This window comes from Hemitrygon akajei, chromosome 12 (genome assembly GCF_048418815.1).
Source record: "Hemitrygon akajei chromosome 12, sHemAka1.3, whole genome shotgun sequence".
In the NCBI taxonomy this organism is placed as follows: domain Eukaryota; kingdom Metazoa; phylum Chordata; class Chondrichthyes; order Myliobatiformes; family Dasyatidae; genus Hemitrygon; species Hemitrygon akajei.
Window position 1 is genome coordinate 80,102,808 of NC_133135.1, and position 27,271 is coordinate 80,130,078.

Sequence of the window (27,271 nt, forward strand, 5' to 3'; positions counted from 1 at the left end):
GCCGCCGGTATCTCTCTCGGAACGGGGTGTCCTCCGTCACCCGGATGGTGTGGTGAGTGCTTTTGGAGCAGCCAACATCAAACTCGCCCCGAGAAAAAACAGCTTCCATCTTCAGCATCTTCTCCACTAGCCTGTGTTTCCACTCCGGCGACACAGGGGAATCCCCGAAGTTAAAGACTTCAGCGGTCAGCTCCCTTTGATGCTCCGATCCCTCCCCGTTAGGGGTCCTCACTGGTGCGCTAGACATTACCATCACCGGGAACAGATGAGCCAGCGGCATTCCCCTCTTAAAGGTGATTTCTCTTGCCGTGGTGTTCCTGACACTTATAGCTATACGCCTCGCAAGTACCACCCCTGGTCTCTGCACTTCGGGCCTCACCAGCGCCCCCCGCCGGAAATCGTGTCTCCCCTTCAAGATCGTCCAGGGCGTCTACTAACAGGGCTTCACCCGTCGGCACTCCTGGCAATCTGGGGGTCCCCATCACTAGTGCTATCTCCCCGGGTCGGTTCACCTTGGACCTCGCCTGCGTACACCACACCGTCCCGCGTTTACACTCCGGGTCCAGTCCTAGGGAGGCAACCCCTTCTTCGAACACTGCTCGAAACACTGGATGCACCGAGAGGGTCTCCAGAAAGTCTTCCCCCGCTTTCTCCTTACAAGCTCCCAGGAGCCGTCGCACAACGGGGGAATTAGTCCCCACCAGGAGGGCAGCACCACCGGTTTCCACCGGGTCAGGACACACCAACACCAACGTCTCAATAGCTTCGGACACTCCCACATCGCCCTCCGAGAACTCCAATCTCACCGATAGGTACCCATCGTACGGGTAGTCACCCTCGCTCACACCCCAAATCTGCAGGGCGTCAAATGGGGTTACGGGCAAATGCTTTAGATATTGGTTGTAGAAAGACTGGTACAATAAGGTCACCTGCGATCCCGTATCCAGAACGGCTTTTGCGTAAACTCCCTCTATCCGTAGACCCACACTGGCACGGGGTCCTACCAGCCCATCTGGAATAGAGGGGTGGGCACCCGGTGGTCCCCTGGCTGATCTCTGGGAACGTGTTCCTCCAGAGGCTCCAGTCCGTTCCCTCACTGAGCCTCTCCTAAGTTTCCCGACACCTCCCCCTTCTTAGTCGCAGGGGGGCTTGTCCTCCACGGAACTCCTGGTCTCTCACAATCCCACCTAAAGTGTCCCTCCTCCCCACAGCTATAGCACACCCTCGGCCGCCCACAGTCCCGCCTGAAATGCCCCTCTTTCCCACAGTTAAAGCACACGCTGCCTGCCGCCCCTCCTCTCCCAGGACGACTCCCACTCCCAACCCACGGCACTGGTCGCCCCTGAGAGTGGGTACCTCCCCTGTCCCTCCCCTCCAGAGGGGATTCTCTACCCCTCGGTGGGTTGTCATTCCTCCACCCAGCCACCACTTCCTGTATCGCTGAGGATCGCTCCCGTAGGCCCGCGCCCCTTTTCCGCCCCAACGCTCTCTCTTCCTCCCGCACCTCTCTAATCAGTTGCCCGAAGGGTGGAGGGGGCCTTTCCTATTAGCCTGCCGGATAGTCCACGCCACCTTGTCCTCCTCCAGAGAGCCACTGAATAACTGACTCATCCTCACGCTAGCCACGTCAGGCGCCTTCACTACCCCCCGGCGCCGCAGCCCCGAGAGCATCCCCTCCATCCTAAATATGTACTCGGAGAGCTTTCCCCTCTCCATTGTTCCAGGCGTTGGAACTCTGCTAAAAGCAGCTAGGGTTCCCCTGACAACCCAAACGCTCCCTCCAAAACTTCTATACGTTCCTCCACTGAGGCCCCAGGCTTCTCAGCTTTCAACTCCCAAACTGTTTTGGCTGCCAAACCCCTCAAACTTCCCACCAATTGCTGCCTCTTTTCCTCCTCTGAGCCTGGCCACTCCTCTAACATCAAGGCCTTATGCTCGATCCAGGTCTCATAGTCCACCTCCCCGTCCGGAGTAGGCTTGGCTCCGGAGAACACCCCCAGCTTCAACCGTGGCCTCTCGGCCACTCCCACCAGGGAGTTAAGTGCGGCTGCCAGCTCCGAGGCGTCCCCACTACCTGGGGACGGGACCTAGTCACGACTCCCTCCTCCCTCCTCCCTTTGCTAGTGCCTGCCACCTCTCTGGGGTTTTCCTCTAGCTCCTCCTCTGATGTCTCCTCAGCCTCATCCTCGGAGAGAGTGTGGAGCCCCCACAGCCCCTCCTCCCCCGGTACACTGACTGTCGCCAGCAGTTCCAACGTCCTGACGTCAGCACTCGTACTAACCAACACCCAGCTAGACTCCATCTCTTTACCACACCGTCTAGCTACCAATTCTACCTGCCCCATACCGTTCACCAAACTTAACCCCCGCACTACTGCGTCTCCCGAAACTCGAAAATCCACTCCACTCACTACGCATGCGTACTGTACCGGTACACCTTCAAATCCGCACCAGCGAACAATTTTATCTCTGTCCATCTCCGCTCACTACCTGCGCGATTCCACAGCCCCCTGACAATCCAATCCCGGCGAGCAACCCACAAATGTAACACTTACCCAACAGGCTGGTATATGTCTAGGGGAAAAGGAGATCCAGCCACACACCAACCCACCTCCCGTCCACGCAGGTGCTGTGAGAATCGCGTTTATGCCTCGCGCCCGCCAACAGTATCAAACCCACAACAAATACCGGTATGAAATACACTTTAAAGAGTTTACTAAGATTAAAAGAGTATTTGGCAATACAATATGTATATATATACAAGAAAAAAAAACAAAAGGCGCCAACTTATCAAAGTTCAGTCAGTTAGTGCACTCGTTGGAGCTCAACCAGCGAACCATTCGACTCCTCGTCGCTTGCCCTCCCGACTTCCACGTCTTCCACCTCGGACTCCCCGGTGGTCGTCTGAGTGCACGTCCTCCTTCCTCGGCGTCTCCCTCCGGACTCCCTTCACCCCCCAAGCCCGCGCAACCTCTCCCCCAAGTTCCCAGCCTCACAAAACACAATAACATTCCCCATTGATTAACAAATGAATACAATTACCGTATCAGCCATTCTAAAGCGAAACAACGGCGAGAGAAACATTTAACAGACAAAGAAACATTCCTACTCGTAACAAACCAAAGAAGCCCTTTTTAGTAACATACACAGGACATTGTACACCCATAATCAATGCTTGACTGCAGGCTCCCATCTTTCTTTCGTACAAAGATGAAGCCTGTGCTGGCTGGTGAGGTGGAGGGCAGAATGAAGCCCATGGCAAGAAACCTCCTTTATTTACCCTTTCATTGTGCTTTGCTTCCGGCCTGAGAGGGCATGCAATGGACAAGTACCTGGCAGCAGGTCTATAGCACAGCTGTAGGGTCAGTGTGGTGGAAGAGTCGAGGCCTTTGCCTTGTTGAAGACCTCCTCCCGATCCCTGTAGACGGAAAGGATCTTAATGGATTTGGGTGTTGCTATCTCCTCTGGACATTCCTTCGAGGACATCTCCTGAGGCATCTTAGGTGGCAGGAATGGTTTGATGGACCTGAGTTCCCTCCCTAGGTTCACAGAAATCATTTGCAAAACAACGGCCAAATCAGAGTCCAAATCCCCATCTGTACCCTCAGGCGAGAACAGCAAGGCATTACAGATGGCCCTTGTTACCCCCCCCCCCCCCCCCCACCAGGATAGGCTTCAAAGATCTGTGATAGGAGTCTTTCCTTTCCTCGAGACCTGGCGCCTGAATCCCTTCTGCTTAGCTGCAGGTTTTCCAGATTCCCTCTCTCTAGTTCCTGACGAGACAGTCGGGACACGCACAGTCCTGTTGGCCAGGTCCAGCTTGTCTGTCCTTGAGGACAGGACTAGTCTCTAGGAGGCCTCAGGTTAGGTTACCTCAGACTGAAGGCCACCTTCTTGTTGGTCGCTGGTTTCGGAGGAGTCTGGGGGGTCAGAGCACAACTCCGCAAACAAACCCTCTTACAACGATTGGACCAAGCAATGATTCTCCCCTCCCTCCAGTCCACAGATGGGTTATGCTGGGTGCCTGAGGATCAGAGGTATGAGTAGGCAGTCAATAAAGTAGAAATTAATCTTTCTACTATCCTTATCTGCAAAACCACAGTCTGTTGCTGGAAATGCCTGGAACTTAGCGAGTAGCTGTCCAAGACAGTGTGGGAATGGACTAGCTCAACTCTTGCCGTGGTATGTTGAGCCGATGGGTCATTCTTAAGTCCAGAAACTTACCTGCTGCCCCAGAGTCCACAAAAAGCCTTCACCTGCCTCGGGTTCTTACCCTAGGTGAACGCAGCCTTTAGCACGAAATTAAAATCCGTGGGAGTGGCTGCTACCATCACAGTCCTCCTGACACAGGATAGTCTTAGCAGCTTTCCTGATGGTTTCAGCCTGGGATATTCGACCCGCAGGTGACCTGCTTCCCCGCAGTAATAACAGCAGCCTTGACTCCAATGTCGGGACCTCTTATTGGTGGAGAGCCAACCTGCGTAAGTTCAACAGGATGTTGAGTAGGAGATGGGCTGGTCACGGTCCAAGGTTGAGGAGTGGAACAATGATGTGTTGGGACCGGGCTCAGATCCGCTTCCTTCAACCTCCTGAAGTAGTCCCACTTTCACTCTGCCAGGTGATTATTGAGATGAATAGACTGGCGGACCAGAACCTTTGTTCCCTGTTGGTTCTCCCAAGTCGAGGGCATCCTTCAGTCCATCTCAGAGACCATGACGGTATAGTTGCCAAGGCCTTCCCCTTCCAGCCACTGTATTGGGCTAAGGTCCGATATTCGATCACGTAGTTGCTCGCTGACCTTCTGCCCTGTTGAGTCTTCATCAGGTGGTCTGAGGCTTGGCTGGCTCTGGTGGTGCGATGGAACATCTTCCACAAGGTGGCCATGAATTCCTCCAAATCCGTGCAAACCTGTGACCCATGTTCCCAAAGCTCGGTGGCCTAGGCTAGGGCTCTTACAGTCAGAAGAGAGATAATGAAGACCTCTTTCTCGGGTTCCAAAGGGAACTGGATCTGCTGGAGTTCAAACACCAATGCGCATTGGATGAGGAAGCTGCAGCAAGAACCCAGGTCACTATTGAATCTCTCTGGGGTTGGAAGAGGTACTGAGTCTGCAAACTGACCGTCTGGCTCTTCCGAGCATCTCTGACTTCCTTCTTGTGAAAGCTGACAAACGGCTACCTGGAGTCTGTGAATCTCCAGGCTGTCTGGAAACTCTCTCGCTGTAGCTGGTCACAGCGGATGACAGACTCTGATACACCGCAGTTGTACTGTGGTAAGAGTCCTTAGCCGGGATGGTTTGTTCCCAAATGCTGGAGAATCTGAAGCAAGGATTGAGACACGGTATCAGACAGAATTGAGAGATGAGCACAAAACAAACACTCGATCATATTACTGGTTAGGCTTATGATTGAGTACCAAATCGCCATTCAGGTGCTCTTTAAACACACTATTCTCGGTGTCCAAAACATGATTGCCAACTAGCTGGACCGTTCTGAACCTTTAAAGGGGCCATGCCAGCTAGCCATGCTTCAGAGAGTTAGAGCATCTGAATTCCGGAAACTGAAGCGGTTGGGTGTGTCTTGTAACACAGTATTTATGAACTGTCTAGATGAGTAGTTGAAACTCTAGTCACAGACGGCTACTGATCAACTATTGATCAATGAGATGAGTGTAGATGGGTGCTTGATGGCTGGCATGGAAAAGATGGGCTGAATGGTCTTTCTGTGCTGTATGCCTCAACGACTCTATGGCAATGTGAATATTGGAGAGAAAGTAGAGACAGGATAATAGTTTTGAAGGACAGAGGGGGTGAGGTTGGATCTATAGGTGAGGAGGAATGTAACAATGAGAAAAGGAAGTTGGGAAGTTAGTAATTCCACGAGTACAGAGTTGAGATAGAAGGAAGTCATTTGCAAGAACAGGATGAAGACATGACGAGAGATAGGAGAAGGTTGAGGAAAGGACTTAACCTATTTGGTCAGTGATCTGAAACATTAACTCTGGTTTTTACTCCAGGGATGCTACCTGACCTGCTGAGTGCTTTCCCAGTTTTCTGCACTTACGTCTTCAAAAACCCATACCTGTGCTGAGATGAGGAGGGATCCGTGGACCATTATACTGCAGGCAATGGCAACTGGATGCAGACTGGTCATTAGAGTATTCACAATGGATCGGGACCAATAGTTTGCAGGTTGTGGGACTGATGGCATGGCTCTATGGGGAATGTAGACTCAGTGATCTGAATGGTGTTATTTGTGCTATGACAACTCTGTAATCTTAAAACTCTATGAAGTCACTTCCAATGTCCAGCTTTCTACCTTTAATCTCTGAAACTACCATAATAATTCTGTGGGTACAAACTGCTTGATCATCCCTCTCCTAATAGATCACACAGTTCTGATGAGAGCTTATTAACCTGAAACATTAATGCCCTTCTCACCCCACTAACACTGCTGTGACCTGCTTGGTTAGTTTGAAGCATCTGCAGGTTCTCCTTTTCCACTTTCAATGCTTCTGAAGAGGTGGTTCCACAGCACAATCTGTATGAAGTTTAGGTTTATTTCAGAGCACTGTGGTTTCCACCCTAGTGACTGGCTGCCAACTGTGGAAACAAAGAGCAGCGGATCTTCTTGACTTCAGAGAGATTTCTGGCTGCTCAATGACTTCTGAGGAACTGAATAAACAGAAGTAAGACTGCTGAAGCTGGAGCAACATTTGTGCTCAGATGCAAAGATGAATGAAAACTTAATTGCACACGACAATAGACAATAGGTGCAGGCGAAGGCCATTCAGCCCCTCGAACCGAATGTTCACTTCACTTCACCTACAATGAATTGCGTAACTTTTAATTTAACTTCATTAATTTCTTCACTTGGCTGTTCCCTGTTACCCTGCAGCCTTCCTATTCCTCAACTCTGCCTCTCCTGGTAGCCCCATTCTCGCCTCATCCCATTGTCTCACTCCTGAAGGAAACCTATGGAGCCAACAAGAAAAACATGCAAACTCCACACAGACAGCACCTAAGATTTGGACTGAAGCTGATAAGAGGCATAGATTGAGTGGATAGCCAGAGACCTTTTGCCAGGACAGAAGCTTCTTTGAAAGAACATGACATGTCCATCAGTTCATGAGAATCCCTCACTCATGAACACTCAGATGGGCAAGGAGCATCCGAGCAGAAGTGAGAACGTCTGACCCATTTGTTGGGTAGCCTGGCATTTCCTTCCAAACTGCTCTCCAAATCAATCAACTTCTGTTCCATGTGCAATCCAACCATAGTCTTATCGAGCACCTCAGAGGCCACAGAACCAGGTACCTTAATTCCAAGAGGAAGGAGAAGATGAAAGGTGGCATGTTTAACATGCCAATGAGGATGAAATCCAGTGTCAGGGTTGTGGTGTATTTGCGTGAGAATGGTTATCAGATGGCTTGCTCTTGCAGTTTGACTTTATCTGACATTTAAATGTATTGTTTCTGCTCAGTTACCAGTGCAGGTGTTAAAAATATCCACTTTTTTGGTTGCAGTGACCACACAACATCCTCTTGCAACATTAAAAATGTTGCAAACAATGACCAGTTCCTAGAATTGACTAGTAATTATAATCATTCAATGATAGGCATCGGTTTCTTTTTTAAACGGTTGTGAAGCTACTGTGATTCTGATCCTTTCACATGAGCTTGGGTTTATGCAAATCAGGTTGGAAATCAAACAAAATGGCATTCAGAAATATTAGCATTAATTTCAGTTTTATTCACTTCTCAGCTTGTGATGTTAGTTTATGGAAACTACAAAGGTGAGTGCTACGGAGTATTAAGTCTGCGGCATTTATGCTGTGGAAGATGTGACTGTTAATTTTTCTGGGGAGGAAGAAATCAAGATGTGGATTTAGTTAGATATTATATGCAACGATTATGATAGACACATGGTGATGGAGTAAGAAAAAGTGTATGAAAATGTAAAAGGATATATGTAAATGGCCATATAAGCAAGACTAGCAGATTGAATCTAGCAGGTGGCAAGGAGCTGTGGTTAAAGTTCAAAGTAAAATTTATGATCAGAGTACATTCACGTCACCACATACAGCCCTGAAATCCTTTTTCTGCAGGCATGCTGAGCAACTGTAAACAAGATCTGTAAACTGTAAGCATCAGGAACTAACTGTAAACAAACTGCACGAAATGCAGAAAATAAATAAATACCAATAAATTGCGAGCATGAAATAGCAAGATAAAAGAGTACTTAAACGAGTGTAGCTATCCAAGAGCCTGATGGTTGAGGGATAGTAACTGTTCTTGAACCTGATGGTATGAGTCCTGGGGCACTTGTACCTCCTACCTGATGGCAGCACTGAGAAAACGGCACGGCCTGGGTGGTGAGGATCTTTGATGATGGATGCTGCTTTTCTACGGCAACATTTCATATAGATGTGTTCAATGGGTGGGAGGGTTTTACCCATGATTACTGGGCTGAATCCACTGCCTTTTGTAGGATTTTCCACTCAAAGGCATTGGTGTTTCCATACCAGGCTGTGATGCAGCCAGTCAGCACACTTTTGTGGAAGTCCACCAAAAGTTTTGATGACATGCCTAATCTCCGCAGACTTCTGATCACGTAGAGGCACTGTCATGCTTTTTGTGCCATTATATTTATATGCTGGGTGCAGGACGGGTTCTCTAAGATAGTGACACCCAGGAATTTAAAGCTTAATGGGTGATATTGTGATTAGAATTGTGTTATCAGCAAAGTTTCCTAGAGCTTAGAGTGCAGTTTCTTGCTTTTTATGTTCTGTTGCATTTAGACCATTCTCTACAGCCATCATCTTCATTATGTGCTGTGTCATATGACGTGGGCGATCATGATCTTTGGCATATTTCTCTAAAGAAGTACATTGCCATTGCCTTCTTCTGGGCAATGTCTTTATAAGACGGTTGACCCCAGCCATTATCAATACTCTTCAAAGGTTATCTGCCTAGCGCCAGTAGTCACATAACCAGAACACGATACACACCAGCTACTCATACAACCGTCCATCACCTGCTCCCAGGGCCTCACATGATCCTGATCAGGGAGTTAAGCAGGTTCTACACCTTGTCCAAGGGTGACCTACAGGCTCGTAGTGCAAAGGAGCACCTTATACCTCCATTGGTAGAGACGTATCTGCAACCTGCCGCCCACTACATACAGTAAGCTGAGTAACATTGACATTCGGAAGGAAACGGTGATGAGAAGACTGATGGGACTGAAGGCTGACAAATCCCCAGGTCCAGATGGTCTGCACCCTAGGGTACTAAAGGAGGTGGCCCTGGAAATTGCGGATGCATTGGTAATCATTTTCCAATGTTCCTTAGATTCAGGATCAGTCCCTGAGGATTGGAGAATGGCTAATGTTATCCCACTTTTTAAGAAAGGAGGGAGGGAGAAAACAGAGAACTATCGACCTGTCAGCCTGACATCGGTGGTGGGAAAGATGCTAGAGTCCATTATTAAGGATGAAATAGTGAATGGGAATCTAAATGGATACGGGAAAAGAAAGAATCTCCTATATTAAAACATTTGATTGACTTATGGAATAAGATAAATGTTGATGATGAGACAAAAAAATCTTTATTAGCAAAGAGATCTTTAATTCAAAATAGACTTATTCCTTTTACAATGGATAATCAACTTTTATATAGTTGGTTTCAAAAAGGGATTAGATATATAGGAGATTGTTTTGAAGGAGGTATATTAATGTCATTTGATCAATTAAAGAATAAATATAAAGTATCGAAAAACACTTTTTTTGGTTACTTTCAACTAAGGGCTTATTTAAGAGAAAAATTAGGTCAAACAATGTTATTGCCGAAATCTAATGAAATAGAAATTTTAATTCAAAAAGGAAAGATTAAAAAATTTATATCTTGTATGTATAATTTGATTCAAAAACAGGCAATTAAACAAGGAGTCCATAAGTCAAGACAAAAATGGGAAAGTGATTTGAATATTAAAATTGAAGAAACAAATTGGTCAAGACTATGTCTTGATAGTATGACAAATACAATAAATGTTTGGTTAAGATTAGTGCAATATAATTTTCTACATCAATTATATATTACACCACAAAAAATAAATAAATTAAACCCAAATTTATCTGATCAGTGTTTCCGATGTAACCAAGAAACTGGTGCTTTTTTACATTCTACATGGTCTTGTTCTAAAATTCAACCTTTTTGGACAAATTTAAGACTTTTACTGGAACAAATTACAGGAACACAACTTCCTCATAATCCAATATTACTCTTACTAGGTGATATTGAAGGGATAAAACCGAAACCCAAACTGAATAAATATCAGAAAGAATTCATAAGAATTGCACTGGCAGTAGCCAAAAAGGCTATTGCAGTTACTTGGAAATCGGATACATATTTAAGTATAGATTGTTGGAAGAAAGAAATTTATGGCTGTATTCCACTAGAAAAAATTACTTATAATTTAAGAGATAAATATGAAACATTTCTGAAAATTTGATGCCCCTATTTACAAAAGACAGGACTAAATATATAGGTGCTCTGAAGATGAAACAATTGGTTACTTGGGGAAAGAAATAAATATATACACTAAAGTTATTACGAACTCCATGGAGCATGTGGAGATCTTCCAACATCCAGGCACTCTTTTTTTTCTTTCTTTCTTTCTCCTTTTTTTCTATAGGGAAGTTAGGGGGGAGGGGTTAAGGGGAGGGGGGAAGGGTTATATACATTTTTTTCCTATACTTTACTCTGTAATCACTTAAAACCGCAATAAAAAAAAAGATGAAATAGTGGCATATCTAGATAGCAGTGATAGGATTGGGCTGAGCCAGCATGGATTTACCAAGGGTAAATCATGCTTGACTAATCTGTTGGAGTTTTTCAAGGATGTAACCAGGAAGTTAGACGGGGGAGATCCAGTGGATGTAGTGTACCTCGATTTTCAGAAGGCATTTTATAAGGTCCCACATAGAAGATTGGTGGGTAAAATCAAAGCTCAGGGCATCGGGAGGAAGGCATTGACATGGATAGAAAACTGGTTGGCAGATAGAAAGCAAAGGGTAACGATGAATGGGTGTTTCTCGGAATGGCAGGTGGTGACTAGAGGGGTGCCACAGGGCTCGGTATTGGGACCACAGCTGTTTACCATTTACGTTAACGATTTGGATAAAGGCATAGAAAATAACATCAGCAAATTTGCTGATGATACTAAGCTGGATGGCAGTGTGACATGTGATAAGGATGTTAGGAGAATTCAGGGTGACTTGGATAGGCTGGGTGAGTGGGCAGATACTTGGCAGATGGCGTTTAATGTGAATAAGTGTGAGGTTATCCACTTTGGGAGTAAGAACAGGAAGGCAGATTATTATCTGAACGGTATAGAGTTGGGTAAGGGAGTAATACAAAGAGATCTCGGAGTCCTTGTTCATCAGTCACTGAAAGTGAATGAGCAAGTGCAGCGGGCAGTGAAGAAGGCTAATGGAATGTTGGCCTTTATTACAAAGGGAATTGAGTACAAGAGCAAGGAAATCCTCTTGCATTTGTACAGAGCCCTGGTGAGACCACACCTGGAGTATTGTGTACAGTTTTGGTCTCCAGGGTTAAGGAAGGACATCCTGGCTGTAGAGGAAGTGCAGCGTAAATTCACAAGGTTAATTCCTGGAATGTCTGGACTGTCTTATGCAGAGAGGTTAGAGAGACTGGGCTTGTACACGCTGGAATTAAGGAGATTGAGAGGGGATCTGATTGAAACATATAAGATTATTAAGGGATTGGACAAGATAGAGGCAGGAAATATGTTCCAGATGCTGGGAGAGTCCAGTACCAGAGGGCATGGTTTGAGAATAAGGGGTAGGTCATTTAGGACAGAGTTAAGGAAAAACTTCTTCTCCCAGAGAGTTGTGGGGGTGTGGAATGCACTGCGTCTGAAGGTAGTGGAGGCCAATTCTCTGGATGCTTTCAAGAAGGAGCTAGATAGGTATCTTATAGATAGGGGAATCAAGGGATATGGGGACAAGGCAGGAACTGGGTATTGATAGTAATTGATCAGCCATGATCTCAAAATGGCAGTGCAGTCTCAAAGGGCCGAATGGTCTACTTCTGCACCTATTGTCTATTATCTATTGTCTATAATACAGGTGGCAAAAATTGGCAACACGAGGATGGAATGATTGGACTGGAGGTGCAAATAGTTTGTTTTGTCAATTGGACAGACAAAGTGGAACATTGAATTTAATCCAGAAGAGTGTGAGGTAATGCATTTGAGGTGGTGCAAAGAGGAGAGAAGCAGGAAAGTATAGAGCAGCGTGGAAGAATAGTGATACCTTATAATGTATGTGCACAGATACTAGAAGGTAGCAAGACAAATCAAAAAGCTATCCATTTCATTAGCTGAGCTGTAGAATTCAAGAGCAAGGTGGTTAGTCTAGAACAGTACAATACTAATTAGACCACAGCTCTGACCACTACATTACAACAATGATGTGATTACATTACAGGTGGTGTAGAGGAGATTTCTCTTTCCTTTCCAGGTCTTCTGAAGGATTTTTGAACTGAAACATTAACTGTGTCTCTTTCCACATATGCTGTCTGACTGGCTGAATATTTTCAGCATTTTCAGTTTTCAGTTGTAATTCACCTGCAATCTTTTGTGTGTTGCTTTCCTTTGCTGATGAACAGAAGGCCTTCCCTTGAGAGGATACTGGGCTAATTCACTGATGTGGGATGGAGTGGGAATCATGTCAGACTCACAGCAAGCAGGTAAGATTAAGAAAAAGGTGGTAACATTAAGGTAGCATGGGTAAATGGGGATTGTGTCAATCGAATTACCACGGAGTGTAATATTTGGGAAAAAGATTCAAGGCGAACTTTAGCAAGGAATTGTGGATAGACTTGATGTAGGAATAGACTATTCCAATTGACTACTAGTGTCCCAAATCACCTTGAGTTAAAGGACACTATATGTAAGTGATGCTTAAAGTTAAATGGAAACATCTGGAAAATATAAAGGATGATATTTGTATAGTATTTATAAATGCACAAAACTATTAAAGGACGTTAAGCTAGCTTGTGAGTTTTAACCAATTTTCTCTCAATTGGACGGGTTTTGATGGAATTCAGTAAATGAGGTTAAGGAGCTTCCTGTCAATCAGTTGGTAATCCCCGACGACAGTTGGTGAAATTAATTCAGTTAGGTAATCTGGAATTACATTTGGAAATGGAGTCTCAGCAATGGAGGATTGGCTTCCTGCTCTACCTGCTTCAATAATGTTCACAAGAGAAACAAATCTACTCTCTTAACCCTGTCTGGCCTGTAGGCGACTCCAAGCTAAAGTAACTGCCTTCCGAAATAGCCTAATAGCTTAAAACAGCAAAAAGGAATGGATTAAAGAGATAATGAAGATATGACATCTCCTCCTTCTTCAGCAGTAAATATGATCCTTCCAGGGCTATCCAAATCGTATAAATGTATTTTAAAAAAGAATCAGGAAAATAGACGCATCAGTGGGACTGTATTCTGGCAGGTGAAGGAGCCGATAGAACATTGTTCAAGAAAGCTCAGTTGCTCGGTGTTCAGAATGAGGGAGTAAATTGGATTAGCCTTTGGCCTTGTGGGAGAAGTCAGGTGTGGTAGTAAGTGGTTGCCTGTGGCTAGTGGAGTGCTGCAGGAATCGGTGCTGGGTCTGTTGTTGTTTGTCATTTATATCAATGATCCGGAAGATAATATGGCTAAATGGATCAGCATATTTGAGGATTACACCAAGATTGGGGGTGTAGTGGACAGCGAGGAAGATTATCAGAGCTTGCAGCAGGATCTGGACCAGCTGGAAAAATGGGTAGAAAAATGGCAGATGGAATTTAATGCAGACAACTGTGAGGTTTTATACTTTGGTAGGACCAACCAGGGTAGGTTTTACCTAGTGAACAGCAGGGCATGGAGGAGTGTGGTAGAACAAAGGGATCTGGGAATACAGGTTCATAATTCATTGAAAGTGGTGTCACAGGTAGAGAGGGTCCTAAAGAAAGTCTTTGGCACATTGACCTTCTGAAATCAAAGTATTGATTATAGGAGTTGGGACGTTATGCTGAAGTTGTATAAGACATTGATGAGGCCTAATTTGGAGCATTGTGTGCAGTTTTAGTCACCTACCTACAGGAAAGATGTAAACAAGGTTTAAAGAGTGCAGAGGAAATTTACAAGGATGTTGCCAGATCTGGAGGACCTGAGTTATAAGGAAAATGAATAAGTTAGGACTTTATTCCTTGGAATGCAGAAGGCTGAGGGGAGATTTGATAGAGATATGCAAAATTATGAGAGGTTTACATAGGGTAAGTGCAAGCAGGCTTTTTTTCCACTGAGGTTGGGTGGGATTACAACTAGTGGTCATGGGTTAAGTGTGACATACCAGGTCTCCTCATATTCGTAATGAAATATAGCCACTGTCATGCCTTCTGTGTAATTGCATTAATATGTTAGGCCCAGGATAGAGCTTCAGAGATGTTGACACACAGGAACATGAGACTGCTCAACCTTCCCACCGCTGATCCCTTGATGAGGACTGGCTTGTGTTCCCTTGACTTCCCCATTGAGTGCAAGGTTGCTGTTGCAATACCACTCAACTAGATGATCCATCTCACATCATCTGAGATTCTGCTGAAATCAGTTGTAGCACAGGTGAGCTTATAGATGGTGTTTGTGCTGTGTCTAGCAATGCAGTTATTGGTGTAGAGTGAGCCTAGCGGACTTGAGCTGTGCTGGTGAGGGGGGGGTATATCATTTCTGACCCACACTGACTGTGGTTTCCTGATGAGGCCATAGAAGAAACAAAATGGGGAGGGGGAGGATTCCATTTTCCTCCCTTCCCCCCTTTTTTCTTTTTTCCAAGGCCTTCTGTCTCTTTCACCAATCAATTTCCTAGCTCTTTGCTTCATTCCCTCTCCCTCCAAGTTTCACCTATCACCCAGTGTTTTCCCCTCTCCCTTACCCCCACCTTTCAAATCTGTTCCTCAGCATTTTTTCTCCAGACCTGCCGAAGATGCTGCCTGGCCTGCTGAGTTCCTCCAGCATTTTGCGTGTGTTGCTTGGATTTCCAGCTTCTGCAGATTTTCTCTGGTTTGGTCCTATGAGAAGCTGAAGTCCTCTGGTGCAGCCAGGCAAGAAACTAGAGGCTATCAAGAGCCTAGAAGGAGGCCAGAGGCCCAATATACAGCCAAAAGGGAGGGTGTAGCGTCTGGGAGTGGCTGGGAGGGTAAGGTGGGACAGGCAGCTGGATGCGTCACCTCTTTAGGCTAGAAGACTAATGCTATAGGGTATTCAGTTTCTACACTATTTAATTTAACAACCTCCAGTCAGGAGGAAATCAAGAAACAACTTATTATTTTATGGGAAACATAGTAGAAACCCAAAAATAATTCTAAGGAAGTTTCACCTGTCTTAATTTCTCTCCACATGGGTTAGTATCAGGTTTTGTTTGATAACAGTCCCATGAAGCATCTTAGAGTGCTTCATCACACCCGTGATGCTATATAGATGCAAACAAGAGAAAATCTGTAGATACTGGAAATCCAAAGCAACACACACAAAATGCTGGAGGAACTCAGCAGTCCAGGCAGCAGGTAGGGAAAAAAGCAAACAGTCGATGTTTCAGGCTGAGATCCTTCCTCAGGGCTGCAGAGATGGATGCAAGCTGTTGTTGTTGATGCTAGCAGAGGTGCAGCATTCCAGACTGAGACTGACGGTCATCTGTTGAGTGAGGGTGTTGAGGGATCTGTAAATGAGCTTGAATGGAGTTGGGATGTGAGTATGCCTTTATGTATTTGAAGATCCAAATGCCCCCATGATTCAAGTATCTTCTTGACATATTCTCCCTCATGCAAATTGGAAGTCTCCCTATCTGGCAGAGGTGATCCAAAGGGAAACCAGAAAAAGACTCCATTGTGTCTCAGGTCTGCATGGCCACCCAGCATAGCTTCCTGTTACCTGTTTCTTTCCTGTTTCCTTCATTTTCACTACTGTCAGAATGAAATTGTCCTTGACAGGGGTTACTGTATGTAGGATGGAGCATTGCTGCACCATGCAAGCTGAGAGCTAAAGTGCTGGAGGAGCTATATGTTGGTCATCTAGGAGTTGTCAAAATGAAAGTGTTGGCTCTAGTGGACTGGGATCGAGCAGCTTGCTGTGCACTGATTGGGATGGCAACAGTCTAGAAGATGCCTCTCCATCTCTGGGAATGGTCTGCAAATGATTCTTGTGGATTTTGCCGGACCATTCATCGGCACAAATTTCTTGGTAGTAGTGGATTCGGCTACAAAGTGGGCAGAGGTGTTCCCATTCGCCTCTACTACAGTTTTACATATCTTTGATATGTTGAAAAGCCCCCTTTGCAAGGACTGGTGTTCCAACAGGTCAGGCAGCATCTAAATTCCAGACTGAGACCCTTCTTCAGGACTGAAAAGGAAGGTGGAAGATGCCAGAATAACAAAAAGTGGGGAGGGGAAGGAGACTAGGTAGAAGGTGACAGGTGAAGCTAAGTGGGTGAGAAAGATAAAGGGTTCGTGAAAAGGAATCTGATAGGAGAGGAGAGTGGACCATAGCAGAAAGGGAAGGAGGAGGAGATCTGGAGGAAGTGATAGGTAGGTGAGAAGAGGTAAAAGGCCAGAGTGGGGAATAGAAGAAGAGGGGAGGGGGAGGGAAAACATTTTACTGGAAGGAGAAGTCAATATTCATGTCATCAGTTTGATGGCCACTCTGATGAAATATAAGGTGTTACTCCTCCACCCTGAGGGTGGCCTCAATAAGAGGAGGCCATGGACCGAAATGTTGAAACAGGAATGGGAATCAGAATTAAACTGTTTGGCCACTAGGAAGCTCCGCTTAGGGTTAATGGAGCTGAGGAGCTCAATGTATCAGTTCCCCGAATTTACTGATGCAGATGAGGCCACATTGGGAGCACCAGACACAATAAACAACCCCTCCAGATTCACAGGTGGAGTGTTGCCTCACTTGAAAGGACTGTTTGGGGCCCCGAATGGAAGCTCCTCAAACAAAAAAAATCTACTTTTCACTCCTAAACAAGCAATGCCAGTGAGGGATGACTGAGGTGATCAAAAGAGATGATCTTCGAAAGATTAAGGACAGAACTGGACCACTCTCCAACATAGTGGAGATGATGTTTGTTGTCATCTGGAGACAGCATATTGATCAGTTGAAGAGAGCAGCGTCATTTGTTAGAGCACCTAATATTTCACTTTTATAAAACTCTAGTTAGTCCTTACTTGGAATATTGTGTTCAGTTCTGGCTGTCTCATTATAAGAAAGATGAAGCTTTAGGAAATTTACTAGGATGCTGTCTGGATTAGAGAGCATGTTTTATGAGGAAAGGTTAAATGAGCTAGGGCTCTTTTCTTTGGAGCAACGGTGGATGAGAGGTGACTTGGTTGTACGAGATGATAAGAGACATAGATGGAGTGGACAGTCAGCACCTTTTTGACAGGGATGCAATGGCCTAATATGAGGGTGTATAATTTTATAATTTTGGAGGAAAGTATTTGGGGGATATCAGGGGTAAATTTTTTTTTAACAAAAAGTGGTGGATGCATGGAATATCTTGGCAGAGATGGTGGTAGAGGCAAATTATGGGCATTTAGGAAGCTTTTAGATAGGTACGTGGTTGAAAGAAAATGGAGGACTATGTGGAAGGGAAGAGTTAGATTGATCTTGTGGTAGGTGAAATGGTGGGCCAGCATTGAGAGCCGAAGAGCAAATCCAAGTAACTCAATAATTAAGCAAAATCCTTCTTTTTTGACAATCATCTTAAATCTCTAGGTACTCTTTGGTCAGCCACTGGAAAGAATTTAATGTATTTAATATTTGAAAGTCCCTTTTCTTGAATAACTGGCAAATATTTCCAATCCAGGCTTCATCAATCTCCACAAAATTGAAGGTCCTTTTTCTTGAAATTGTGTCAATGATGTTAAAGTCATAAAGCACGGCCCACTGGAAGCAGGCCCTTCAGTCCACTGGGTCTATGCTGACCATTATGTACTTACACTAACTGCTGAGATATTGATTATAATACAGAAGTCTATTTTGTCCATTGTGTAATGTTGGTTCCCAGCAGTCCTTGCTCCCCTCTCATGGCTTTCAATCCATTTTCTCTTACCTATACGCCAATGTTCCCTTCTTATTCTCTTGTATTTTACCTACTGTCAGAAGCAGCTTACATTAGCCAACCAGATGCACGTCAGCCACATCTCATTGCAGCTTTTTGTCCAGCAGGGTGCTTATCAGTTAGTTATCCCACTTTATACTGCACAACGGTCAGGATACTGTGACTCAGGGAAAGTGAAGCATTATTGTCCTATTGCACAATTCCTTGTCCTTGATTCATATTAAGACTTACTTTTCTTCTGCCCTAGAATCAGTGTGCTGAGGATAGCTGGACTAACGAGCAAAATGGATGTATTAGCAACATTTTCAACCTGTGCTAAAATGGAAAGGGTTCCTACACCAGCTCCTCCATTTGTCAGGTGAAAACTACACACATATTACAAGGAAAGCTTCATATTCCACCTGATGCATAAACATCGAATTCTCTAACTTCTGGTAACCACTCTGCATAGAGTCAAAGAGCTACACAGCATGGAAATTCTGTCCCTTTCCCCCTTTTAACTCCCAATCCAACTGGTCCCCTCACCTTATATCTTTCTCCTCCCCTCCTCTCCATCTGTCCATCACTTCCACATTGCTCCATTTATCCACGTGCCATGATCCGCTCCTATCAGATTCCGTCTTCTTCAGCCCTTTGTCACTTACACCTGTCCCCATCCAATTTCTCACATCATTCCCAGTCTCATCCCTCTCTCTCTTCCTCCCTCATCTGCCTACCACCGCCTATCACCTGTCAGCTCCTGATCTTTATACTGGCTATCTCCTCCTTTCCAGATGAAGAATCTTGGCCCAAAACGTTGGTGGACCATTTCCCTCTGTAGTTCCTCCAGCATGTGTGTGTGTTGCTCAGCAATGAAATAGAGCGGTCTTGTTTAAAAATTTCCCTGGCTAGGTGTGAATAAAAAGGAATTGCATTAACGCAGTGCTTTTCTGCCACTTTCAGAATCTCCACACAGCAAACTTCCAGTGTTAATTGGATAATTTGCTTTATAATGTAGGTTGAGGGAAAGGTATTGGTCATGACGCCAGAGATAAACCTACTTCACTTCTTCACCATCATTTGAGAGCAGTTGGTACACCAGAATAATGTCTGATGCTGAGGACAGGCTACAGGAAAGCATACTTTTGAAGTATCAGACAAGATTATGTAATCAGTCTATTGCTGCAACCCATGAGTCACAGCTCATTTCTTTCACATTAGCTGCGTGAGAGTAAGAAGTGAACCTGCACATTCATACATTGACATCAGAGGAGATCTTGGCAATGGAAGTTTTTGTCTTGATGGAAGAAGACATGGCCCCTCATGCCAAATGAATATTCCAATAGTGAAGAAGTTGTTGAAATAAATCATTCCTTTAATTAATTTTTGAAATATCCAGGTATAACTGGAGGGGAACTAAACCTTAACTTCAAAATGAACACAGATCTAATGCAAATTCGTGTAGTATCACTGCATTCATATTTGGAGGTTTGCTTTCTCATGAGATAATCTTCACATCCACTGGATGTTTTATGTTGTCTGGCAGAGGAAATGTTGCAAATCACCCAGTTAATTAAACCGTGCAGGAGGTTACAGGAAGCAACAAAAATAGTCTTTGCAGTTCATTCTCACTTCAGACAGAGCGAAAAGTTTCATATGTGGTGGGGACGGGGGGGGAGGGGGGGGGTCCTAAGAGTCAGTCTGGAAATTCTGCTATTGTAGGTTTGATTGAGTTATTTAAAATGAAAATTATAGGCAATAGGTGGAATATTTAGACCTTCAGCGTCATCTTCACTGGATGGAAACTTACCTGGCAGCTTTCCATTTGCTTCAGGAGGAAGATGACCAAGCGCGGACCTGCTAACTGATTGGGCTTTGTGTAAAAGAAACTCCCACATAGATTGACACAGCAGCTGCACAACGAGAGATAGAAAACCAGTGCATTGTTCGATATTGGTCTAATGCGTGAATACTGAATTAGAAGGGCCAGATATAGAAGGCTGCTAACTGCACTTTAGATTTGGAACTGCCAATGGAAGTTGATTACCGACAACCCCATGTTTATACTGTGGGGAGCAACCTGAATGTTTCTTGTAATCCCATGGGCACAATGCACCCGGCAGTGATGATACCAAGACAAAAGAAGCCAGCGAGGGACTGGCAGAAAGTGTGTACTGCTATGATTCTGATCCTGACATTAGTAATATTGGCATGTCTGGTACTTGGAACAATCTACATCATAGAGCTCAGAATGGAATTCAAGAAAATCCAAAAGGTTCATTCTTCTTTTATTGTAAAACTGAAAGACAAATTTAATTGACTTAAAACCAGAATTTGAAAGCAATATTTTTCTTCTTTATCATCAGGATCAAGTCGAGAAAAGCTCACAAGCAAAGAGTATTGGTGAGTAGAAACATGCTTTAAATTTCATATATAAACAGAACTTCATACCTAAGTATTGTTATTTCAAAGTCTGGCAGCAAATAAGTTGACCTATGAAAATCTGTTACCCATAAGTTTATTACTTTTAAAACCTGATAATGCACACACATTTCAAGATACAACAAGGAGAAAGCTAATGTGAACTGATTTGGACACAAAGTGATATTTTAAAATGTGTAGAAATATAACATGACTCTACAGGTAGTTCAGTTACTATACACATGAAGTTTCAAAATGAACTGAATGAAGCAGGAACAGCCCGAGCATTTAATTCACTTTTTATTTTAATCAATATGAGAATGAAACTCAAATTGAAAGTAACTTTCGATTTTAATTTGAATTGCTCCCCATCTTTTTGTCTCACCAGAAGAGATTTTCTTTTACTGAGAATATAGAGATTCTATAGACATGTGCTTGAATTCATCTGCCTCTAACTCTTATATTTCTTTATAGGAGCTCCAGAAGTTAAGAAGCAGGCCACGGTCGCTGCACACCTCACAGGTCAGTGATTTGCCTGAGCACGTGGTTGGGGGTGGTGGAAAGAAATTAGTATAAAATATCGCATGGAAGTTCAAATCAAAGAAGATTTAAAAAAAAAGAATCATAGTTATACTGCACAGAAACAGGCCCACATTGTCCTTGCTGCCCCAGTTGTCTATCCGAGATAATTACATTTTCCTGTATTTGGCAAAAATCCCTCTAAACTCTTTTCTATTCACATACCTGTCTAAATGTCTTTACCAATGCTTGTTACTTCCTCTGGCAACTTGACCACATACCCATTACCCTTACGTTGAAAAGTTTCTCCTCAAGTTTCTTTTAAATCTTTCCCCCCTCACCTCAAATCCATGTCCTCTAGTTTTAGAAAAAGACTCTGACCATCTATTTTATCTAGACCTCTTGTGATTTTATGTGTTTTAGTTCTGATACTGTCCTCATAAATCTCTGCACCTTGCCCAGCTTCTACTCAGTCTTTTAGCTGGGAGACCAAAATTCGAAGTGTCTCACCAACGTCTTGTTCAGTTGCAATATGACATCCCAGCTACAAAGGGGCAGAAATAAATTTGTATCATTAGTGGAGGTGCCTTTTGGCTGTAAAATCATGGGAGTGGTGTGTAGGGAATTCAGCTGATCATTCTGACAGTGGAAATTGTATAGCACTGAGAAGTGGTGTCTCTCGGTAAGTAATTCTGAGGCGTCTGTTTTCAGATGAGACAAACGAAGTTTCTGGTCACCTATTCTGGTGATTCAAATGCCATAGAGGTGGCTACCAAAGAAGAATCAAACCAGAAAAAGCTGATTATTCATTAATCCCCAGTTTGCCTGCCGACACAGTGTTGTAAAATGGCTGCTGTGTTTGCCTGCTCAAAATTGTGTCCATCCTCTTAGGGAAAAAAAATCATTTCTATGTTAAGATTGGTAGAGGCCTTGTCACATCAAAGTCAGGTTTAATATCACTGGTATATGTCATGAAATTTGTCAACTTTACAACAGCAATACAATGCAATACATGATAAATATAGAAAAAACTGAATTATAGTAATTATACGTATGTTTATTAAATATTTAAATTAAATTAAGCAGTGCAAAACCAGAAATAAATAAAAAATGTAGTCAGGTTAAATAAAATAAAAAATATTCATGGGTTCAATGTTCATTTAGAAGTTGGATGGCAGAGGAGAAAAAGCTGTTCTTGATCACTGACTGTGAGTCTTCAGGCTTCTGTACCTCCTTCCTGACGGTAACAATGATAAGAAGGTATATCCTGCAAGTTGGGGTCCTTAATGATGGACGCTGCTCCTTGAAGATATCTTGGGTACTGCAGAGGCTAGTCCCCATGATGAAGCTGACTAATGTTACAACTTTCTGCGGCTTACTTCAATCCTGCGCAGTAGCCCCCCTCCCCCACCCCCATAGCAGATGATGATGCAACCAGTCGCAATGGTCTCAACGGTACATCTGTAGACGTTTTTGTGTGTTTTAGGTGAGAAACCAAATCTAAAGAATTATATAAAGGAGAGCAAGTTTAACATTATTAAAATGAGATGGGGAAAAGGACAGTTAATGAAATTGTAAAAGTAACAGTAAAATTGAAGGAACACAGCACAATTCCTCTTATTTTACCATATGAAGCATGCCGATGAAAAGAATGATTTTCATATTAATTTTGTTAGGAAATAGGAACTCAGCAGACCAGGCAGCATCTATGGAAAAAAGTGCAGTCAACGTTTTGGCCCGTTTTGGCCCATTCCTCCAGCATTTTCTGTATGTTGCTTGGATTTCCAACATTTGCAGATTTTCTCTTGTCTGTGATATGAAATGCATTTTTGATTTTTCATGACAATATATCCTATTTGCTTTCTGCCCATAATACTTTATTTGCAATCTCTTATTTAAAGGACTGTACGCTGCCGGGAATTCGAGTACACTCCTATGGGAGGCCAAGAAGGACAATGCCTTCGTAAGTGGATTACATTACAAAGAAGGTTCATTGGTCATTAATGAAGATGGCTACTTCTTAATTTACTCCAAAATCTACTTCCGAGGCACAGAGTGTAAATCAGACACAATGCTGGAACAGAAAGTGTTTAAGCGAACCAATCGCTATCCGAAAGATCTTCCTCTAATGGCTGTCAGGAGCAACTTGTACTGTCCTGAGAAGAGAAATTTGTGGTCAAGAAATAGTTTTCAAACAGGAATATTTAAGTTAATCAAAGGCGATCGTATATTAGTGAGAGTGTCAGATCCAAAATTAGTTAATTTTGATCAATTTTACACTTATTTTGGATTACATAAGCTTTAGTTTCTGCTGATTATTTTTAATTCTTCCTATGCCTATGGATCATAGGTTTGTGCACCTGAGTAAGCTTTTAAGTTATTTTCTTCATATGATATTGACAATAAAATGTTTAAACCATTATGCCTTAGTCAAACATATAGTGCAATCTGATTGAATATACGTGGGTGATTGATAAGTTCATGGCCTAAGGTAGAAGGAGTCAATTTTGGAAAACCTAGCACATTTATTTTTCAACATAGTCCCCTCCTACACTTACACACTTAGTCCAGCGGTCGTGGAGCATATGGATCCCATCTTTGTAGAAGTCGGCCTCTTGGGCCTTCAGAAGCTATTTGATAAGTTCGTGGCCTAAGGTAGAAGGAGACGAGTTATACAGCTCTCATTACATGCATGTGTAGTTCAACTCTGAGTGATTATCCAGAAAGTTTGAAGTTGATAACTCATCTCCTTCTACCTTAAGCCACAAACATCAATTATCCCTCGTATATTGATGAGGGTGAGGGTAAAAATTATACATTTGAAAACAACATTTATAGTAATGTGATATTGATGTATAGTACTTATTGCATTTGGATAATTTTATCTTGTCAAGCATTTGCTTAGATATGAATGTATTTGCATATTTGGAATTGGAATCTTATATAAAGAAAAGAAGAAACGAAACACTGCAAGTTTAATTTTATTGGCCACAACAATGTTAGCAAGGCATTGTGAATTATTAACTGTGTATTAAATGAGTATGAATTGAAAATATAACATAAAAATGGAAAGTGGAAAGATGTCTGAATGGCTTTCTTTGTGCTTTGTACCATGCTGTGAAAGTTGATTCAAGCAATCAAGGCTCAAATCCAAGCAACAAACTGTGTTGCAGATCAAAGGGTTTGAGGTCAAACACAGGGACATAAACCGAGTGATTAAGAACCCCGGTCCTCCGTCAGCTGAAGACCGAGTGTCCCAGCATGTTGAAGGACCTTTGGGGGAAGAGGATAACAAGTGCTCGACAACTAACAATGGCTTAGTAACAACAATACTGTATGAACTGTCCTGAAGGCACAGTTGACAGAATGGATTCATAGCAGGTGCTAAGAACAGCAGTACTGTAGCATAAAACTAATTTATCTGTACTTTTTTACACAAGTAACCTTATTACAGGTGATTCTACACATTCCAGTAACACCAGAAATGTCCACAGCACTACCCTTGTAGAAACTGTCCCAACTTAACATGCTTCATTGTGTTTATGCGGCACTGACATTGTGCTAAATTGGAAAGATTCAGAACAGATCCATCAGCTGAAGCCATACAACAAAGGAACTGTACACTGTCATAATCCATAACTTCCTTGCTCAGTAAATCCCTTGGATATCATTCAGTCATTATCTGCCGTGTTGTATGACATGGATGATCATGGTCTTGACAATGATTGTTCTCGACAATTTTTTCTACAGAAGTGGTTTGGCCATTGCCTTCTTCTGGGCAGTGTCTTTACAAGACGGGTGATGCCAGCCATTATCAATTCTCTTCAGCGATTGTCTGCCTGATCTCAGTGGTCGCATAACTAGGACTTTTGACTTTTGACTTTTGACCATCTGCTCCCATGACTTCACATGGCTTTGACTGGGGGGCTAAGCAGTTGGTGCACCTTGCCCAAGGGTGACCTGCAGGGCAGTGGAGGGAAAGAGTGCCTTACACCTCCTTTGGTAGAGATGTATCATTGGATATCATTGTCTTCAAAACACGACTGAACATGGTTCAGTGGAGAGAATAGAATGACATGTTTGGAGCAGCTACAGTAATATTTAAAAATATTACTGTATATGGCAGCCTAGTGAAAGTGCAGTGAAAATGACTAAAACAGTAGAAGCCGCCCACGGCAGATAGAATCATTTAGTTCCCTAAGCGATGTGTCAAGCCAAAGCTCTGTATTACTGTCACAAGCAGCCATGCATGAATAGTGCCCAGCGTTCAAACTAAATGATAGGAAGAGGAGTTTCCATATACTTCCACTTCCCCAACAAGGACACAGTCCTGCACCTGGGTACAGAGCATAGAACACGGAACGGTACAGACGGTACAGGCCCATCGGCCCACAATGTTGCATTGACCTTCTAACTTACTCTAAGAGCAATCCCTCCCACACAACCCATATTTTTCTTTCATCCATGTGTCCGTCTAAGTGTTTCTTAAATCTCCTTAATATATCAGTTTCTACCACTACTCCATGCACTTATCACTCTGTGTGTAAACAAAACTTCCCTCTGATTCCTACCCCCCCCCCCCCACCATACTTTTCTCCAATCACTTTCAAAGTACGCCTTCTCATATTAGCCATTGCCACCCTGGGAAAAAAAGAACTGGCTATTCCTTTATCCATGTTTCTATATCAAGCTGCCTTTCATCCTCCTTTACTCAAATGAGAAAAGCTAGCTGAACCTTTTCTCAGAAGATATGCTCTGTAATCCAGGCAGTATCTTAGGAAATCTCCTCTGCACCTCCTCTAAAGATTTCACTTCCTTCCTATAATGAGGCAACACAATACCCCAAACGTGGTCTAACCAGCGTTTTAAAGAGCTGAAGCATTACTTTGCAGTCTTTAATTCAATTATCAACCAAAGAAGGCCAACACACCATATAGCTTCTTACTTACCCTCTCGAATTGTAAGGCAACTCCAGAGGTATCAATGGATGTGGACTCCAAGATCCCTCTGTATCTCTACACTGCTAATAAACCGTATCATTGCCTTAAAGTTGAACCTTGAATGAACTCCATCTGCCATTTCTCAGCCAAGCTCTATGTTCTATGACTGTCCCATTGTAACCCACAATAACCTTCTACACTATTCACAACACGACCAACCTTTATGTCATCTTTACACTTACTAATCCACTTCCTCAACCAAGTCATATATAACAGTCACAAAGAACAGGGAGCCCAGAATAGATTCCTCTAGAACACTACTAGTCACAGACCTCCTAGCAGAGTACTTCCATTCCTGCTTTCTGTGGGCAAGCCAATTCTGACTCACAGCCAAGTTTCCATGTATCCAATAGTTTGCCCACCACTGATGTCAGACTTACTGGTCTACAACCCCCGGGGTTATCCCTATTACCTTCTTTGAACAAAGGAATAACACTTGCTACCTTCCAATCTTCTGGCCAGTGACGATGCAAAGGTTACTGTTAAAGGTGCAGTAATCACTGCCCTTATTTCTGGTAGCAGCTAGGAGTACATCCCATCCAGCCCTGGGAGCCTATCTATTCCAATGCTTTTCAAAAGTTCCAGCACAAACTCTTCCTGAAAGTTGACACATTCCAGTTTATTAGTCTGCTCTATGCCGGTGACTCATCTTCAACAGCACACACAGAATCAGGCACCATCTAAGGAAGGGTAGAATGAATGGTCAAAGTTTTGGGCAAGGACCCTTTGTCAGGACTGGAAAGGAAGGGGGGCAGAAGCCAGAATAAAAAGGGGGAGGAGGGCGAGCCTGCAGATGAATACAGGTGACGGGGAAGCTAGGTTGTTAAGGGAAAGGGGATGAAAGTGAATGATGTTAGACACTGATAGAGGATTAGTGGAAGAGGGAAAGGGCTGAAGCAGAAGTAATCAGATAGGAGAGGGCTAGACCATGGACTAAAGGGAAGCAGGTGAGTAGCTCGAGGGAGGTGATGGGCAAGTCATGATTGCAGGGCAGGGGAAAAGAAGGGGATATGGACCAACATAATGAGGAAAAACAAAGGGCAGAAGGAATAGGAATAAAATGTTAGCAGAAGCTAGAAAAATCAATATTCATGCCACCAGGTTGGAGACTACCCAGATGAATATGAGGTGTTGTTCCTCCAGCTTGTGCTTGGCCTCATCATGACAGTAGAGG

The 27,271-nt window shown here is 43.7% G+C and overlaps 1 protein-coding gene across 1 annotated transcript; it reads left to right on the forward strand.

Annotated features, from left to right (window-relative positions):
- Window positions 1–20,119: 20,119 nt before the first annotated feature.
- On the forward strand, window positions 20,120–24,129 carry LOC140736606 (tumor necrosis factor ligand superfamily member 6-like). The gene is made up of 4 exons (XM_073062426.1): window positions 20,120–20,432; window positions 20,524–20,560; window positions 21,053–21,100; window positions 22,999–24,129. The coding sequence occupies exons 1-4, from the start codon at window positions 20,190–20,192 to the stop codon at window positions 23,400–23,402; spliced, it is 732 nt and encodes a 243-aa protein (XP_072918527.1). The 5' UTR covers window positions 20,120–20,189; the 3' UTR covers window positions 23,403–24,129.
- Window positions 24,130–27,271: the final 3,142 nt, after the last annotated feature.

Excerpts from the sequence above, each read along its gene's own strand:
- LOC140736606 (XM_073062426.1), top strand. The coding sequence starts at position 20,190 with ATGGAAGTTGATTACCGACAACCCCATGTTTATACTGTGGGGAGCAAC. Across the intron at positions 20,433-20,523 it reads AATTCAAGAAAATCCAAAAG|GATCAAGTCGAGAAAAGCTC; the intron begins GTTCATTCTTCT and ends CTTTATCATCAG. Across the intron at positions 20,561-21,052 it reads CTCACAAGCAAAGAGTATTG|GAGCTCCAGAAGTTAAGAAG; the intron begins GTGAGTAGAAAC and ends ATTTCTTTATAG.